The 18,931-nt window shown below is 52.0% G+C and overlaps 1 protein-coding gene across 1 annotated transcript in view; it reads right to left on the reverse strand.

Moving 5' to 3' along the window:
* Positions 1 to 70: 70 nt before the first annotated feature.
* Positions 71 to 18,931, reverse strand: part of ABCC3 (ATP binding cassette subfamily C member 3) — a gene marked incomplete at both ends in the record, with an annotated part of 41,077 nt that continues 22,216 nt past the window's right edge. Inside the window, 14 exons of the mRNA XM_084237242.1 lie at positions 71 to 179; positions 3,276 to 3,470; positions 5,866 to 6,032; positions 7,492 to 7,650; positions 7,833 to 7,979; positions 11,109 to 11,210; positions 12,275 to 12,401; positions 12,555 to 12,754; positions 14,071 to 14,381; positions 14,660 to 14,864; positions 14,974 to 15,136; positions 15,304 to 15,421; positions 16,380 to 16,563; positions 16,869 to 17,036. Of these exons, the coding sequence (XP_084093368.1) occupies positions 71 to 179; positions 3,276 to 3,470; positions 5,866 to 6,032; positions 7,492 to 7,650; positions 7,833 to 7,979; positions 11,109 to 11,210; positions 12,275 to 12,401; positions 12,555 to 12,754; positions 14,071 to 14,381; positions 14,660 to 14,864; positions 14,974 to 15,136; positions 15,304 to 15,421; positions 16,380 to 16,563; positions 16,869 to 17,036 (2,355 nt within the window). The remainder of the gene's footprint in view (positions 180 to 3,275; positions 3,471 to 5,865; positions 6,033 to 7,491; positions 7,651 to 7,832; positions 7,980 to 11,108; positions 11,211 to 12,274; positions 12,402 to 12,554; positions 12,755 to 14,070; positions 14,382 to 14,659; positions 14,865 to 14,973; positions 15,137 to 15,303; positions 15,422 to 16,379; positions 16,564 to 16,868; positions 17,037 to 18,931) is intronic.

Below are 18,931 nucleotides of genomic sequence, written 5' to 3' on the forward strand. Positions count from 1 at the left end.
GATAAATTTGGTGTCCTGTCCCTTTCTGATGAGAGCCAGGACTGATCAGGAGGAATCTCACGAACACATCTTAGGCAAGTCCAGCGTCTCTGGCCATCCCGTAGAAGATGCCTCTGGCAGCAATGAGGTTGGTTGGAGAATCAAATTCAGCTACTGTCCCTTTGTCCAGGACCAGGATCCTAGTCAGAGGAAAGGAGCAGTCAAGTCTGCATCAGCCCAGATTTGGCCTCATGGCAAACCCTTTCTGGGTACTGCTCAGGCCCTGCAGTGACATGCCAACCCTCCCACTTCAGTCAAACCACCCAACACAGCTGCGACGCCAATGTACACACTTGCAAGGCTGGCTATTTTAGCTGCTCCCTTTGCTCTCCTGGCAAAAGAGGCGCTTTCTGGGATCAAACACAGGACCTATTCATCTCTCCTAGTCGGGGCTCCGAAAACCTTCCCTAATGAGCCCTTCCCCTCGCCAGGGTCACAGGACTGTGTGTAGGGAGCCACGGGCCGGTGTGCTGGGCCCTGCGAGCTTCCATCTGCTTTATGCCAATTCACAAAGGCACCCGGCAGGAAAGCAGGCTGCAGTGAGGCCTGATACTGGAATCTGGGACTTTGGCTGCAAGTCCGGCTGCTGCTGCTAGGTGGATCTCCCCAACACACACACACACACACACACACACAATCAGGCCTGTGCCCAGGATTAAAATCCACCAACCAAACACAGGGTACACCAGGCCCAGGGCCAACAGGATGACTCCTAGGGTAAGGCAGCAGCAAAAGGGCATCTCCCAGGAAGATGCCCCTCGACAGGATGTGGACCACACTCCGGGCTCCCAGAAATGAATGCTGGGAAGGTGTGTGTATGTGTGTGTGGATATCCCTGCCTGGCCACTGCCCAAAGTAGCACCCAGGAGACTGCCCCCCCTCCAGTGGCTTCTCTTTGCTTTTGGAGTAAGAACTGAATCTTACCATGGTCCTCAGTATGTAGCAGAGAGGGGCCTGTGCTGCTGCCCCCCTCATCTTGGTTCTACTTTCCAGCCTGCTGTGTCCCCTACCTCAGGCACTCTGCGTGTGTTACATCCTTTGCCTGAAAATTTCAGTTTCCTCCCTATTCCAGCTCCTCTTTCCTAACCTCAACTCCTATTCATCCTTTAGGGTCTGGCTGGCACTTCCTCTCCTTAACAGAGAAAGGAGAGACCTCATCTAAAGAAGAGGCCTCTGGGCCTCCCCGGTGGCGCAGCGGTTGAGCGCTGGGTTGCGAAGCTGCCCGCGGCCTCTGCGGCGCCGGTTCGATCCCCGGCTGCTCCCCGGCCACCAGAGGAGGGTCCCACATGGCGCGCAGACCTCTCCTGCCGCCCGCTGCTCCCCTCAGCAGTGTACTTCGCTCCTTCGGCCTGCTCTGCTCCCCGCTCTGGCTCTGGTGAATTCTCTCACCCTCCCACGCTTCTGACTGTACCCAGTGCATGTATAAACAAAACAAACAAACAAATATAATAAATAAATAAATAAATAAAAATGCCTCTATAAAAAAAAAAAAAAAAAAATAAAGAAGAGGCCTCAGCCGTGGCCTCATCTAAAACCAGGATGTGGCTCTTACAGAGCAGGGCTTGGACCAGGCACACCAGCTGCCGCTGACCCATGCTGAGAAGAAGGAAGGCAGGCATATGCACCTGGGCACCCCACTTGCTCCCCCTATCTGCTTCTAGACCTCACTCCCTGCCATGTTCCTGTCTCCACTTCCTCTGGCCTACCCCAGGGCCCCTGTCTCCTTCCTGCAGGCTCTAATTATATGTTCAGTAGCATGAATGTTTGATTAATTTCTACCTGCCCCACTAGAATGAACAAATTCCCCAAGCCCAGGTAGGTTACTGGACTCCCACCCTGAGGACTGCTGGGAAAACCATTTTCAGTTAGCCCTGAGGACAGAGTCTCTCAGCTCAGCCCTGTTCTTGCCTTGGCCCAGGGAACAGCACTTTTTGCGCACCCTTCCATTTCCCAGTGGGGCCTGGGTGGCAGCGGGGAGGGCAGGTGGCCTAGGGGTGGAGCAGACAACAGCATTGTGCATTCTCCGCCTGTCCCAAGCCCCTGGCAGCTAGGTGGGCACACTGAGAGAGAGACAAGGCCTGCCAGCCCCACTGCCCTGTCTACGGCACCTTCCCCACTCCCCTGCCCCCTATTGCATTTATGTGGAGATCAGAGGCTGCTGCCCACCTACCACTCCTCGACACAGACCCGACACAGACCCGTTGCAGCTTTCTGCCTTCCTCTCAGCTCCCTTGTCTTCAAGGGGGCCTGCTAGCCAGGCCAGCACCAGCTCACCTGCAAGAGGCGCTGAGTCCCCAGCCCCTCCCCAGTCCTCAGGCACCACCCTGCACATCAGACTGCGAGGGACCAGGTCACAGCTCTTCCTCTTGGCACCTTTGCTCTCCTAGTAAGGGGCTGCTTCTCCAGGAAAGCATCAGGATTCACAGGACAAGGCCCCGTCCCCCATCCCTGGAAGAGCAGGTGCTAGGGAGTTACTGTGAGTGGCGCCGGAGGAGAGGACCATTTCCTAGGATTGCCTCCACTTTAAATGCTTCTGTACTGCCTCCTTCCAATAACCATTCTTGGTGAAAGAGGCTGACAGAGGTTTTATGAACTGCCAAGGTCACACAGCTTCAGCAGCAGACCTGGGCCAGGAAGTCGGCCTCTGTTCTCCCACCATTAGCCAGCTGCCCCTCGTCGTGCTGCAGGGTCCAACCCCCCAAGGCTGGGGCCCAAGCCTCCTGCACTGCCCCCAGCCGCTTGTCAGTCTGCACACCCAGTGGTGCACATGAAGGCTGGAGGGAGGCGGCCCATGTGCAATTCACACTGCCAGGGCACCCGGGTGTGTCCCTTCCCCACACAATTGATGACCACAAAATGTCCTGTGTCTTAAAAAAATGTCACTGGGCTCTCCATGCCCAGGTACCCCCACTGTTTTGCCCCTGATTCATAACTTGGGGAACCCTGCTTTGCGCCCCCAGGCTCCAGAAATCTTATAAGCTCTCGTCCAGAAAACCTTAATTGGCCTGTCCATTCCCAATGACCCAGACAGCTCCACCAGTTCCCACTTAGGCCTCCACCCTCCACATCAGACAGTGAGGGAACAGGTCTCAGTTTTTCCTTTTGACTCCTTAGTCTCCTGGCCAAGGACTGCTTCTCCAGGAAAGGATCAGGATTTGGAGTACAAAGCCCCATCCCCCGTCCCTTGAGGAGCAGTGCTAGGAGGTGCTAGGGAGGACTTGGCTGGCAGCACCCACCTGGTGTAGTCTATGATGGTGTGGAGACGGTGTGCGATGGTCAGCACTGTGCAGTCCGCAAACTGGGTGCGGATGGTGGCCTGGATGAGGTTGTCAGTCTCCAGGTCGATGGCAGCCGTGGCCTCATCTAAAACCAGGATGCGGCTCTTGCGGAGCAGGGCTCGGGCTAGGCACACCAGCTGCCGCTGACCCATGCTGAGAAGAAGGAAGGCAGGCATCTGTACCTGGGCACCCCCACCTGCTCCACCAATCTGCTTCTAGACCTCACTCCCTGCCATGTTCCTGTCTCCACCCCTCAGTGGCCCAGGACTGGCTTTCTGTCTAACTTCGCTCATTTCTGCCTTAACCCGGTCCTCCTGGAACACAGAGTTGAGGTCTGGATGCTGAAGGATCCACTGGCCTTGTGGATACAGCCTGTGCTCAAAACTAGAAAAGCCCGTCTGTCTCGAGCACCACCAGCCTCTTTCTGTGCTTTCTTTCCCATCCTTAACCTCAACTTGGGCCATAATGTTTCTATGCTTCACTCTATCAGTCATTTTTACTTTAGTAAGAAAACATTTAAATAACTCCCTGGATATTTGTACACACCATGCCATTGCTGAACTTAATATCACACAGGAGACAGTCACTTCCTGCCCCCATGGGGGTATAGGACAGTGCTCTATTGTGGGAGTAAGGAAGGGACAGGGTAGGGGAGGAGGTAGGACCTCCTCATAGCTGGTCACTGGGAGGTAGAAAAGGGGCAGAATGCATATCTTCAACCTCTCCCCTTGGAAGCCAGAGCCAGGGAACAAAGCGGGCTGTGTTCCCAGCCACAGAGGCTGCAGCATCCCCACACCCAAGGACAAATACCTCAGCCCTTCCCAAAGGGGTGAGTCACCACAGTCCAAGGGAAAGCCAGGATTTCTCCTTGGCCCATTCCCGAAACTAATGAAGGTTTTGGCAATGGAATGAACGGTCAGATAGGACTCAGGTCTGATTTATGATGGGACTGGCACAGATACAGGTTATACTAAAAGCACCTACAGCTCAGGGAGGCAGGCGCAGAGCCAGTTTCCGTGTCAGGTGCTGGCGTATGGAAGAAGGATGGATGCGCGGGGGAAGGTATGGCAGCCAGCAGGGCTAGAGGAGACCCAAACCAGGTATGGGCGCCGGGCTGGGAGCCCGGGCTGGTCCGCCAGCCACCCTAATATGGTTGTGCAGATGGAATCCAGTTGAAACACATATTTAGTCTTTAGTCTGCAGGGGGAGGCTGGGCAGCCCCAAATGGCTGCGATGCAACGAGGAAAGGTTGGGGCAAACCCCCCCCGCCCCCCAGAAACCCAACTATTATGCTGAGTCCCTGCCCAGCCCTGCCCCTTGCTAGCTGAGTGGCTTTAGGCAAATAATTTCATACCAGGGAACTTCATTTTTGGCCCACAGCACTGTAGTAAAATTAAATGAGATAGTGGAGGACAAAGTGCTTTGAACACGATTAAGTGCTGAGAAAATGTAGTGTTTCATCTTCGTTTTTGAGGTCTGGAGAGAATCCATGAGTATGGACTAAGTATAATAAAAATATTTTTTTAATAATTATTAATAATTATAATAAATAAGACCAAGAGTAAGCAAATTGCCTGGGAGTATACCCAGGCTAGGCGTTTTCCATTTCATCACAAGCGCCCTAAGACTGCTCTATCTGCTGGCAGCCCCCGCCACACATGGCTGCGGAGCGCTGGAACCACTGCCAGGCTGACCCTATAGCCAGTCTGTTGTAAGTGCAAAAATATGTTTGGGATTTTAAACAGTGTAAAAAAATGCAAAATGACCCCCCACTAAAAACGTATATCAATTATGTGTTGAAGTGATAATGTTTTGGATAGACTAGGTTAAATAAAATCCACGACTAACATTTATTTCACCAGTTTCTTTTTCCTTTTTTAGAATGTGGCTGCCAGAAGCAAATTACACGTGTGTGGCACCCAGCATGTCTTTGTAGGGCATGTCTATGAGATGTGGGGCCGTTACTATCCCCATTTATGTGTGAGGGAAAAGGAAGCACGGGCAGGACAGCTACTTGCTCACGTCACACACATGCCGCCTGAACAGGCCTTTACACTCAGTGAGGGGTCAACTGCCCTCCCCCACACAGTGGCTGAGGGTATAAAATCTAGGTTATGAGAAGGCAAAGCAGGGCCTGAGAGCTCGCCCTGCCCACTCCTCATCTGCAGATGAGACTGTATCCATCCTGGAAAATACCTGACTTTACCATAGCACTGTAGGCCTCCTCTCATCCTCCTCCTAGAGTCAGTCCACACTGCCCTCCCCAGGCCACGCACAGGGCTTTGGAATCTCCCAGACTGGGTTCAAATCCCAGGCCTGTCTTCTCCCAGCTATGTGACCTTGGCCTGCCTCATCTGCAAGGTGGGACTGTGGACCGGCTCTACAGCTTGTCCAAGGAGTAGGACAGCACCCCCAGGGATACAGTTGATGCAAAACAAGTGCCCCCAGGCTGAGATGGGGGCACAGAGGGCAGGGGGGCACTGGCTGGACTCTGCGTCCTCTACCCCCACGGGACACCGTTTCTGACATGCGCACTCCCAGCTGTTACCTGAGATTCTCGCCACCCTCGGAGCACTGGAAGCCCAGGCCTGCCGGCTGGGAGCTCACAAAAGCATGCAGGTGGGACAGCTCCAAGGCCCGCCATATGTCCTCCTCAGAATATTTGCCGAAGGGGTCCAGATTCATGCGCAGGGTCCCCGAGAACAGGATGGGGTCCTGGGAACACAATGAGGACTCAGAGGGAGGGAGCCCAGGCCCCAGGCTTGGGGGTAAAGGAGAGGGACTGAGGTGGCGGGTTTCCCACTGTGTCCCGGCCCTCCGGAGCGAGGCAGCGGCCAAGGAAATAGGAAAGTGTCTGTAGGGAAGTGATAAACCTCAGCTCTGCCAATCATGAAGTCCTCTGCCAAAGCGGAAACTGGAGCCTCTAATCTGACTCCAGAGTGTTGAGTCGGCAGAAAAAAATACCCCAGAGAAGCCAGAAAAAGTGAAATCACAACCAGGGCTGTGAAAAAAGGAGACCACATGGAAGGCCAGGGACGGGGACACTTGGAGGGGTCCTGTGGTCCTGGCCCTGTTTCTTGGCCCAAGGAGAGGAGGGAAGTATCTGATTGGGCCTGGTATAGCTGACCCTTCCAGATTCATGCCTGGGTGGCCCCTCTGTAGTTGGGCTCCTGCTGTCCTAGTCTCCAGCCTGCCCAGACAGAGGCCCCACACAGTCCTGGACTTCAAGCGGCAGAACAGGAGCAGGACGTCTGCCTCCTCAGGGCGGCCGGCATCATGTCAGTCTCCTCATCTGAAGGTCCAGAACAGGAGTAGGGCCTGCCTCCCCACACCGGAGGGTGACTGGCCAATACTGAGGTGAAATGCAATGGTTAAGTTGGTCTCAGACCCTAAAGTTCAAGGAAGAAAGAAACTTCTTTCTGAGACTCACTTCGGACAGAGCCGAGGCTAGAGGCTTATCAACAACCCTGGCCTTAGTTCCAAGGCTGTCAGGTGACTGAGATCGCAGAGGAGGAGGGGACGACCTCAAGTGCGGACACACCAATAGAAATTCAAACCCCAGCCACCCGAAGAAAAGCCTCCTCGACGTCATGCATGAACTGCCCTGTGACAAGCCAATGAACTGCAACCAAGTCCACATGCTCTGCTCCAAAATGCTTTTCAGCCAATAAAATCTAACTCCGTTCTTTTCTACCCTGGTTCCCAAAATCTATATGACCTCATTTCCTTTCTTCAAGCAAGGAGATAAATTTGAGTTTATCTCCTGCATCCTTGCCAATCAGTTCACAAATAAAGCTGATTTCTCAGGGTCTCCCTGGTAGTGCAAGGGGTTAAGCACAGCACTGTGAAGCAATCTGCAGCCACTGCAGCATGAGTTAGATCCCCAGCCGGCCAGGGAGCAACCCATATGGCACAGCAGACCTCTCCTGCTCTCCCACTGCTCCCCTCAGCAATGTACTTCGGTCAATCTGCCTGTTCTGTTCCCCACTCTGTCTCTAGTGAATCCTCTCACCACCTGCACCTCTGGCCTGCACCCCAGCTCTTGTATGCATAAATAAACAAATCTTAAAAGCTGATTCTTCAAATACCTGAGGTCATTATCTGATCTAGGTATGTGTGTATTGGGGGGGGACCCACTGTTGGACCAGTGTGGCCAATCTGGTCAGGCTCTCACCTGGGGGATGATGGTGAGCTGAGAACGCAGGTCATGGAGTCCGATGTTGGCCACATTGAGGCCATCAATGAGGATTTCACCTTCTGCGGCCTCCAGGATGCGGAACAGGCAGAGGGTCATAGATGATTTGCCAGCCCCAGTGCGCCCCACGATCCCCACCTGAATGGGGTGGGCAAGGGGCTGTCAGGGTGAGGCTGAGGCGTCAGTGACAAGATTCCCAGGCTCTCCCCTGGAGAGGCTGAGCAGGAGGCAGCTGGGCGGGAGCACTGGTTCTCCCAAAGGTTAGGGCTTCCCACAAGGGCTGTGACCACGTTCCAGGCACAAACTCACTCCACACACACCTTTTCGCCACTGTGCAGTTGCAGATTCAGGTCCTTCAGCACCAGCTCCAGGCCTGGGCGGTAGCGCACGGAGTAATTCCGGAACTCCACATTGCCCTGCAGGGGCCAGCCCTTGGAAGGGCAGCTGCCTGCTACCACCCAGGGGGCCTGGCCCAGAGGGAAAGACAGGTTCTGCATCAGGGGGCAACACTTCCCCAGTGGCCTGGTCATCTCCCACTTTTCAATCTCCTTCTCTCTCAAGGCCCTCTCCAGCCTCATCCACCATAGTCCCCAGGGACAGCCCCTGGGGCCTAACCTGTGGTTCAATGAGTCCTTTATCCCTCTGACTTTGTTCTCTAAAGAGCCTTCTCCTACTCTCAACTTGTGCCCTGCCTTGACTGCCCTAGTTCCCCCTTTCTCCATTTGCTATTATCAATCATTACCATGATGAGCAAGACAACATTCTTGCTCATGTGAGGCTTACATCCTAGAATAGGGGTTATACAGTCAACACATAAGTAAATCTATATAATGTAAGGTGGTGATGAGTCCTGAGAAGTGCTTGGTGTTGCCACAGAGTGGTCAGGGAAGGCTTCCTGGAGGAGGTGATATTTAAATAAAGACCTGAAGGAGGTGAGGTGACAAGTCAAGGCAATAATCTTGGGGGGAGGACATGCCAGGTAGAGGGGAGCAGGTAGATTCCTCCAGGTGTATTCTGGGGCAGTGACAAAGGTGAGAGGTAGGAGACAGGTGGTGGGTGGTCCCATCATATAGGGCTTTGCGTGCTATGGTTTTTTATTTTGAGTAAGAAGCAGTCATTAGAAGACTGCGCACAGAGGAATGGCATGATTTCACATGTTTTTAAAGGATTCCTCCGGCTGCTAGGCGGCAAAAGGAGAAAGGAGTCTGGAAACAGGAAGACTAGTTAGGATGTCGTTAACACAAATTGGGCATAAGATGATGGTGGCTTCCAGACAGGACTGACTGCATAATCTGTGGGCCCCAGTGCAAAATGAAAATGTGGGGCCTCTTTTAAAAAAATTACTAAGAATATCCAGGTGGCAATAGTCAAGCATTAAACCGAGTGGGAGAACTTTCTAAGAATGGGGAGCTGTGTGGCTGCACAGGTCACACACCCATGAAGCCAGCTCTGCTTCGAGGCAGGGAAGCCAGATGTCAAAAAGCAAAACAAACAAACAAACAAACAAACAAAGCAGAACAGCCTGTACAGACGCTCCTGGTGGGGTGTCAAAAGAATGGGCAACCTTGGGGGAAGAATTTTTTAGCATATGCAGAGGAGACCAGGGATACAGGTAAGAGAAAGGAGGAATGTTAGACTTGAAGAGAGAGACTCTGAAGATCCCAGAGATGGGGTGGGGGCGAGGGGATGATAGTGGTGCCTGGGGCAGGCAGGGCTGGGTGGAGGCCAGGGAGACACAAGAGGACAGGCTGAGAGGAACAGGTGGTACGGGGGTTCAGTTGTGACGCACCAACTCAGTGACAAACTCGGTGACACAGCCACAAGGGGGTGCCTTCCAAGGAGAAGGGAGGGCTCATTTTGGCTGAAGGTCACAGAGAGGTTGAATTTAGATGAGAACAGAAGGTTGTCCCCTAGGTTTGGAACCACAGAGGCCATGGTGAGCAATCTCAGCGGCTCGAGAAGGCCAGAAAGTGGACTGCAGAAAGCAGATGAGTTCAGGAGTTAAGGGAGTGGAGACCTTATTTTAAAACAGGCCTCACGACAAAGGGGAACAGAGAAGGGCGGCAGCAGGATGTAGGGGAAGGGGGTCTGCTAGTGTGTCTAGAATGGAAGAGATGTTTGCGCGTGGCTGAGGGTCATCCAACAGAAGCAAGACTGACATGCAGGAGACAGAGGGTGTAACAGAGGAAGTGAAGTCCTGAGTGGCCCTGTGAGTGGGGAGGTGGCCTTTGAAATAGGGAGGGATGTTTCTTGTTGAAAGTGAAAGGAAGAGGGCCTCCCTGGTGGTACAAGGGGTTGAGCACAATACTGCCAAGCTATCCGCAGCCTCTGCAGCCCGAGTTTGATACCACAGGGCATAGCAGATCTTTCCTGTCTCGCCCGCTGCTCCCCTCAGCGGTGTATTTCAGTCAGTCTGCCTGTTCTGTTCCCCACTCTGTCTCTGGTGAATCCTCTCATCTCCCACACCTCTGGCCTGTACCCCAGTTCTTATATGCATAAATAGATAAATCTTTAAAAAAATGAAAGAGAAAGGAAGAGAATGGTGAAGGGCCATGGACAGGTTTGGAAGTCTGGAGACTTCACAGGCAGAGAACGTTCACATCTGATAGATCACCTAGATAACCTCTTTTCTCATGAAGTGTAAGGCAAGGTCAAAGGCTGAGAATAAGAGAGAGGGAGATGAGGGGATTTGAGGGAAGAAATCTTCAAAACAGATCTTTTTGCAAGTGGGAACATGTGTTTCTTGGGGAAGGAAAGCAGTGGTCTGTGGTTAGAAACTGCAAGTAGAATCACAGTAAGTGATTTTTCCCCAGTTAGATTCTAGCTGTTGAGTGTCAGCACAGAGATGGTAGATGTGCTCACCAGGCTGGGATTTTGTAAGTGCCTAACAGGGTACAGGGAGGGAGAGAGGTACAAGGGAGGGAGTTGAGGGCGTTGGCATCGGAGGTGCAGAGTCCCAGCTAGATGAGCTCATGGACAGAGGGGCAAAGGTGGGTCTCAGCATTAGAGGGCCCAGAAAGAGGACTGTGAAGGTGAAGGGCCTAGAACTCATGAGCTGGTGGAAGGGATGGAAAGGGTGGTTGACAAGTGATGCTTGACATGGACATCTCAGAGATGGTGCAGCTTCTGGGCACAAAGAGGTCTGGGATGTGACCACAGGAGGGAGGGAGAGGAGAAAAGTATGAGCCCCTCAGTAGGGGACAACTCTTTTCCCCCAACACATGACATGCTGCCCCACCTGCTCCTTTGACAATACTGATCTCTTTGGCTGGAAAGCTCAGCTTCCATGATCACTCCAACTGCGTGATCCCCCTCTCTACGCTCTTCGAGTGCATCACCTCAGAATTCTTGTCATCCACTACAGTCTGTCTCACTGTCAGAATCTGCTCGAAGGCAGACCCTGTCTTGCTCAACTTGGAGACCCCTCACCTGCCAACATAGAGCTTACTGATGCTCAATAAGGGTTGCATGGAGGGATGAATGAATGAATCAAGAGCCACCAAAATAGGTGGCCTTGGAGTAAGGAGATGGGCCACCAAGCAACCATCTTCAGCTGTTCCAGACTCCCCCTGCCCCAGGTGCATCCCAGTACCCACCTCAGTCTCCGTCTTAGAGTACTCCTTAACTCTCTCCACGGCCACGATATTAGACTCCAAGTCTGACAGCATTCGTATTATCCAGTTCAGCACCAAAGTTATCTGGCCAAAGAGACTGGGTTATGGAGGGGGGGAGTGGTCTCCTTCACCTCCCACTTCCTCTCCCCTGGCTTTGGCAGGAGTTCACACTCCTTAGTTATGCTCCTATCCCATCTCTGCTCCACGTGGTCCTGGGCAAACCCATAGGCATGCCACCTGGGGTTCCAACCACTGTTTCTTGGGCAGTGATAACGCAGATTTAACTAAGGGCCACCTAGTCTAGTGTTTCTCAAACTCTAATATGTAGAAGGGCTCCCCACAGAATCTCGTTAAGATGTGGCCTATGATTCAGTTGATCTGGGTGGGGCCTGAGATTCTGCATTTCTAGCAAGACCCCAGATGATGTCAATGCAATGGGTCTTTGGACCACACTCTGAATACCAAAGAGTGTTGATAGACATGGAGGGTCTGGAGCCCCAACCTAAGCCATTGAATCAGAATCCACGTGTTACCTGCATCTCCAGGTGATTCATATGCACATTAAAGCTTGAGAAGACTGATCTGCCTACATGATCCTTGCTGACCAAAGCCTTTAAGGCTTCTACCCCCCCGGAAACCTTGGAAATGTGGTCTACCTCACAGAAGCTCCATTTGTAGTTACTCAACCTTTTGACAATACAGGCTTATTTCAGGGTGACATGCCTGGTCTTCTCTCCAGGCTCTGGTCACCTTCTCTGTCTACTTTCTCTGCAGTCACTGGGAAGGAGTTGTATCTCAGGCCTACTTCCTGTGCCAATGCCTCTGTTAGGGTTGATCTTCTACATGTGCCCATATAGGGCTGTTCAGTTTGTCTTTGGGTCAAGCTCCAAGACCATTCTCCAACACCCTGGGTAGAGAAACTCTGTTGGGTTCTCACAAGTTTTTGCTCCTTCCTCCACAAAGACCTGCTTACCCTGCAGTGCAGTCACCTGCGGTGGACCTGTCTCTCCTTGCTTGAGCTCACAGTGCTGGCGAGCAGAGCCTGTGGCTCCCATGTTGGGCAGAGCAAGATGCTCAGGAGAGGCTTGCGATGCCTGGTGGTCTCTGCCCCAGGGGCAGCCTGCCCTAGGACCCAAACCCCTCCATACCTTTAGGGCATAGGACACAGAAAGGCCCACCAGCCCTGGGCTCAGGCTGTTTCTCCCAATCACAGTGAAGAGTGCAGCAAAGAGCACAACAAAATTTCCTATAGACTCCACTCGGATGCCCAGCCACCTGTGGAGATCAGACAAGGGGGAAACAGGGCAGGTGTCAGAAAGGGCAGTTTTCTATTTAGGGGGCAGGAAGGCTAGGCCATCAGGGTCTCTCCTGCAGAGACCCTCATGGAAACTCCTAGGGTAGTAGGGGGTGAGAGAGGAGGCTTCTGACCGGTTGGAGACAATGTAGGGGTACCAGGTCTTCTGGTTGGTGTCCACCTTAGCATCACTGATGGCCTCGAAGTCCTGGCTACGGCCATAGGCTCGGATGACACTAGTGCCTGTCAAGGTCTCCGAAAAGTGGGAGTAGATGGGTGAGCGACTGACAGATTCCAGCCTCTTCAGTTGCCTCGATGTGGCCACATAAAAGCGCTAATGGAGAATGTGTTTGGGGTCAAGACCATAGAACTCCTAAGAGTCGTGCATCCCCTCTGAACCCCGCCCTCCTCCTGGCATCCTCCCAGCCAGCCCCATACTCCCCGTGAGACTTGCTCCTTTGTCCTACCACGAGGACCCAAGACGAAGGGTCCTGATGTGGCCCCCTCCTTTTCCTCCAGTCAGTTCTACTCAGTCTTCCAAGTCATTTCCTCCAGGAAACCTCTCCTGATTCTCTCTCAGCTCCTGGCCCCTCTTCCTCTGGAGGGAACCTGGATTACAGGCCTGAGCTGCCTTGACCTCCTAAATCAGCGAACATGTCTCTTTCCATTTAGGTGGCCCTTGAAATGTGCTCACACAGTCAAATACTTTTGCAAAATATGATCACTTTGTAATCTTTTTCTTAAAGATCTTCTCCCCACCCTGCCTGCTGTGGTTTAAGTTTCAGCCCTATTTAGCTGGATGCCTCTGCTTCCATCCCCTGCCCTGTAAGTCCCAAGACAGCCCTAAGTATGTGCATCCGAGAGTTCCCTGTCCTGGCACAAAGCACAGGAGATGGTCTCTGTACAAAGTGGCTGAGCATCTGTCCACCTTGTGTGTTACTTTCATCAGCTGATTAATTCACGTCAGGACTGGGACTCAGTAACACATGCCCTTTACTGTTAGCTGTATCTGAATGTTATCAACTCATCTATGTTCAAAACTTACATCCACACATATGTTTAGATATGCAAAAAGAGGAATAAAGAATAATGTTTCTCGGGCCTCCCCGGTGGCGCAGCGGTTGAGCGCTGGGTTGTGTAGCTGCCCGCAGCCTCTGCAGCACCGGTTCGATCCCCGGCTGCTCCCCGGCCACCGGAGGAGGGTCCCACATGGCGCGCAGACCTCTCCTGCCGCCCGCTGCTCCCCTCAGCAGTGTACTTCGGTCCTTCTGCCTGCTCTGCTCCCCGCTCTGGCTCTGGTGAATTCTCTCACCCTCCCGCACTTCTGACTGTACCCAGTGCTTGTATAAATAAATAAATAAATCTTTTAAAAAAAAAAAAAAGAATAATGTTTCTCAAACAGTTAATGAGATCTTATCTAAACAGCCAGCAGGAGGGAGTTTCAGGGCCAGTCACAGTTGACAAAGATTTCATTTTATCCTAGCAAACCCCCTACGGATGTGTATTCTACTTTACAGGTGAGGAAAATGAGTTTCAAATAGGTGAAGTCACTGGGGTGGGGAGCCACAGGGATGAGAGCCCACCCCCGCGGAAGCCACGCCCCACGGAAGCCACGCCCCAAGAAACCTAGTCAGCTTGCTGGCTGCCCACCTGCACAAAGATGTAGACAGCAGCCAGGGGCACGATGACCACCGCGAAGAGCGGTGTGGTGACCACAATGACCACGATGGTGGATAAGGCATTGTAGAAGGAAGCCAGCAGCATGAGGATGGTGGGCACTAGAACATCATCGATGACGTTGATGTCCTTGGAGAAGCGATTGAGGATGCGGCCTAAAGGCGTGGTGTCGAAGAAGGACTGCGGCGTGTGCATCTTGTTGTGCAGCAGCTCACGGTGGAGCAAGCCAGCAGCCCGGACGCCCCCCACCGTTATGGTGAAGGCTGCTAGCATCACCAGGACTCCTGATGGAGGACCAGAGCAACTCTCACTCACCTGGGCCAGGTGGAGGGCCACGTAGGGGCAGGTTCCCAAACACAGGGTAGCCTGGGGTGGGCTAAGCAGGCTAGAGGCAGGGGGACTACTAGAGAAGGTTAGGGAGGCATGGGGGTGGGGCAATAGCTGCGATGGCAGAAGACTCAGCCGCCAGGGCAGAATGTGCGGGACCCAGCAACCGAGAGATGAGGCTGGGCCTGGGGCCCTGGGGCCCTGGGGCTCTTTCTAGGTATCCCTGCAGGCTCACCTTGCAGAATTCCCAAGGCAGCAAAGACTCCCAGCCTCAAGGAGGTGTTGTTCTGTCGGCCCATCTCAGCCTCACTGGTCCAGGCACTGAGCCACATGTCAGCCCCAATAGCAGCTGCACTGTGACCCGCATACAACAGACAGACCACCAGTGTGGTGCAGAGCCCCACAGCCTTGACATAATCCCTGAACACGCTCAGCTTCACCTGCACAGCCATGGAGGTCAAGGACAGAGGACTCCCATGCCCTGGGATGGCTGGGGGCATGCCCGGGGCCACCCCACCCTCTCCAACCCTCCCTGTCCACCATACTCACAGTGCCCACTTCTGCCTTCTCTTCCTGGATCAGTATGCCTTCGCCTTCTCCTTGCTTCATCTTTGTCTCTGCTGTCTCCTCTACCTTTTCTGCTGAACCCAGGTGTCTCCGGGGCACAGGCCAGTCCAGGCCCTCCTCTTCTGAGGACATGACACTCAGCTGTCTGTGGAGGTAGCAGGTCAAGCCCTGAAAGGAGGCCTCTGACACACCCATGGGAGAGAGTTCAAGGAGGAGGGTTCAGGCTGCAACTGGGATCTCAGGGTATGCTTGTCTTACCTGCTCCCCACCTGGCAGGGTCTGGGGACCCTGATACAGCTTTTAGGGGCTCACCTCATGAACTGTTTCTTGTCTTCATACATGACTGGCGCATTATCCATCAGGCCTGTGTGATCACTGATCGTGTCTTCAATCAGCAGCACCATCTCATCCTTTGCACCCTCCAGGGATGCTGTGGGGTGGGAAGAAGGACACAGAGGTCAGCTAGCTCATCCCATAAGCCCTATCCCCCATCCCAACCCCAATGAATGGTCAAACATGAGGGAAAGTGAGAGGGACTAAAAGGGCAGCGAGACCAGTAACAAAAACAAGTGACCAGTTTTGTGTTGGAAGGGATCAAGGGCAGCATAAAAGACTTAGGCTAGACCAGAAGAAACACTTTCCATGAGGGACTATGCAGAAGGAGACCCAAAAATATAAGAGTTAGGAACTTGGGCTCTGGAGTCAGACTGACTGAGCTTCAGTCCCACCTTCTCACTGCATTACTTTAGACACACATATGAAATGAGGATAATAATAGTGCCTGTTTTATAATAATAGTCACTGTAAGGATAAAAGAAAATAATATGCATCAAGGGCTTAGTAAGGGGCAACCAGACATGTTAACTGGATACATGGCAGTAGGCAAGAAAACCCAGGAAAAGATTTGTGAGCCAGCCCAGAGTTTGGGGTTGGGGAGCCAGGACTGAACAAGGAGGGGTGGGGATCTCATGAGCCCAGAAACTTCAGTATACTTCATGGAGACAGGGCCTGTTTGCTGATATCTCTGTGTCTGAAATAGTACCCACATTAATTGCTCAGTAAATATTTATTGATATATAAGTCACTTTCCAACCACTTGCATATTTACCTATCAATGTATTATGAAACAGCCGACTGTACTAGCTGGACCTAGGCCCTACCCCTTTGAGTCTTGAGACCTCCCTGCTGATCCAGGATTGAGTTAGGGAAGTGGAGGAGGGGCAGACTACTGCCAGTTCACTCCCCCTCTTGCTGATGTCTGACAGCCACACAGGTGGTCCAAGTTTCCCCAAATCTCCCAGGACGACACTGGGGTTGTCTAAAGGTGCTCAGAGACGGGGAGTGTGATGGGAGGGCAGGGGATCTGGAGGGTCAGGGATGGCAAGTACCGGTCTTGCTGTCCTCCAGGTGCTCTCCGTTGGGTGCGTAGTTGCGTAGGAAGCTGGAAAAGGAGCCACTGCGCTGCAGCAGGGCTTCGTAGGAGCCCACTTCGGACACCTGCCCATCAGCGAGCACTACGATGAAGTCCACCTGGGGCAGGAAGCTGATGCCGTGCGTCACCAGCACCCGTGTCTAGGGAGAGGGCACCAGGTCATCCATCCCTGGCACCGCCCTTGACACACACCCCACACAGGCACGAGGCCATGGGGTATGAGGCACCATGTGCCAGGGAGCATGAATAGGCACAAATGTGATTCACCCCACATTCCCTCTTCTGGCTTGGTGACCCTGCGGTGTGCCACCATGGGTGTCCCCTACAGCCTAACCTGCTCCAGCTCCTCAGATTCCTTGCCCCACCCCAAGTCCCTCCTAGACTCCTGGACCTCCCACACGTTCTCTCTTCTCTAGATCTCTCTTTTGCCTCCTTCAGTCCTCACCTTGCCTGCCAGCACCCCTTCTGGCCCGATGACTTGGTCAAAGATATGCTTGGCCACGTGGGAATCCACTGCTGAAAGTGGGTCATCCAGCAAAAATACGTCTGCGTCACTGTAAACAGCTCGGGCTAGACTGACCCGTTGCCGCTGGCCCCCAGATAGGTTAATGCCCTGAATGGAAGAGGTAGGTGGGAGGTGGGTACTGGGGAAAAGGAAGTCAGACAGGCGGGGGGGGGGTTAGGGCCCTGTCCAGGTCAGTCCGTGTGGCAGGCCTCTAAAGGCATATTTCATACACCTGATCCTGTCCTTGTGATCTCTAAGGTGACAGAGGAAGGGGCCTTAGAATCCTCCTGGGCATGCAGGGACATCCTTCTCCTCTTAGTCACCACCCTGCCTAGCTGGTTTCCTCACCTGCTTCCTTTGTACTCTGGGAGGCTGGAAATCTCAGGAAGCCCTTAATAGCCCACTTATCTCCTTTCACCCATACAGTTTGTAGATGACTTTCACAACAATTTGGTTCTCAGGGCTAGTTCTTCTAGTCATTCTTGGGAAGTTTTGTTAGCTCTACAAATTAGAGTCCAAGACGTCAATGACGTTGTCCAAGGTCCTGAACAATTAAAGGGAGAAGCAAGGATGGAAACTCAGAAACAACCCCAGGTTTCATCAACCCTGAGACGGTTCAGTTGCCAAAGATGAGGTAAGATCTCTCCATTAATCATGGTGGGGAAACTGAGGCACAGAGAGGCAGGAATGGGCCCAAATGGCAGAAGCTAGAGGAACAGGCTGCTTTCCTCTCACCACTCTCTTCAGTCCCTCTGGAACAGGGCCCAGCTGTTTGGGATACTCTGAGAAATTGATCCCTGGGGAGAGCAAATGTGGGAGGTGGGAGCTGTTGGGGAGATGCAGGCTGCAAAAGTGTGGCTGCACTGACTGAGGCATGTGAGCATGACTGCATTTAAACAACCAGTCTACAGGGCCTCCTATGTTTTGGGCACTAAGTTAGGTTTTTGTGGGTGCAGCAGGGATGGAAAGAAGAAGCTGTGTCATGGTTGGAAAGATCTTCTCTGGGTACGTATAACACTGAACTCCCACCTAACATGTTCTCACCCCCCTTGCCAGGCTCAGACTCTGATCATTTCTCCCAGATGACTACAAGAGTCTCCTCACTGGCTCCTATGCTTCTACACTGTAACCAGGGCAGCTTTCCAAAATACAATTCCTGCTCCTGCTTAAAACGGACAAGTTGGGCGTCAAGATAAATAATGATGGTAACGGATTATAACCCAATGAGTTAAATGAAAATCCATGAGCCCATATTGATAGAAAATTAATGATTAAAAAAAGGGAAGGAGGAGAAAGTTCTTTTTCGGAGTAGAATGCCATCTAATAACTACAGAAGGACTGAAGTTAGGAAATCACTATTTAGTAAGCATCATAATAAACATGAACTCAGACATGAATCATACATGAAAGTTATGTAATGAAATCACCACCTCAGTCAAGTGATCAAAGTTAACATTGGCAAGAAGACATGACTGACTTCATATGTTTCCTCATTTATTGCACCAAGGATGCAACAGTATTCTTTGATGTTTCCCTAAAAAACATATAATCTGAATATAATTGTGCTTAAGTTGAGAGACATTTTACAAAATAACTGGTTTGTGCTCTTAAAAAAATGTCAAGACCCTGAAAGAGAGACTGAGGAATTTTCCAGATTGATAGAGAACAGAGAGATATGACAACTAAATGCAATTCGGGATCCTGGGTTAGATCCCAAATCAGGAGAGAAAATAGCTAAAAAAGACATTATTGGGACAAATGATGACTTTTGAATACAGACTATGAATGAGGTCGTAATATTTATGTTAAATTTCTTGATTTTGATCATTCAACTGTAGTTGTATAGTAGAATGTCTTTGTTTTGAGGGAACACACACTGAAATCTTTGGTATAAAAACAAAAAATGAAAGACCTAAAGCTATAAAACTCTTATGTGTCATCATATTTGGCAATGAGTTTTGGATATGACACAAAAAACACAGACAACAGAAGTAAAAACACAT

The sequence above is a fragment of the Talpa europaea genome (assembly GCF_964194135.1).
Source record: "Talpa europaea genome assembly, chromosome: 7".
Taxonomy (NCBI): Eukaryota; Metazoa; Chordata; class Mammalia; order Eulipotyphla; family Talpidae; genus Talpa; species Talpa europaea.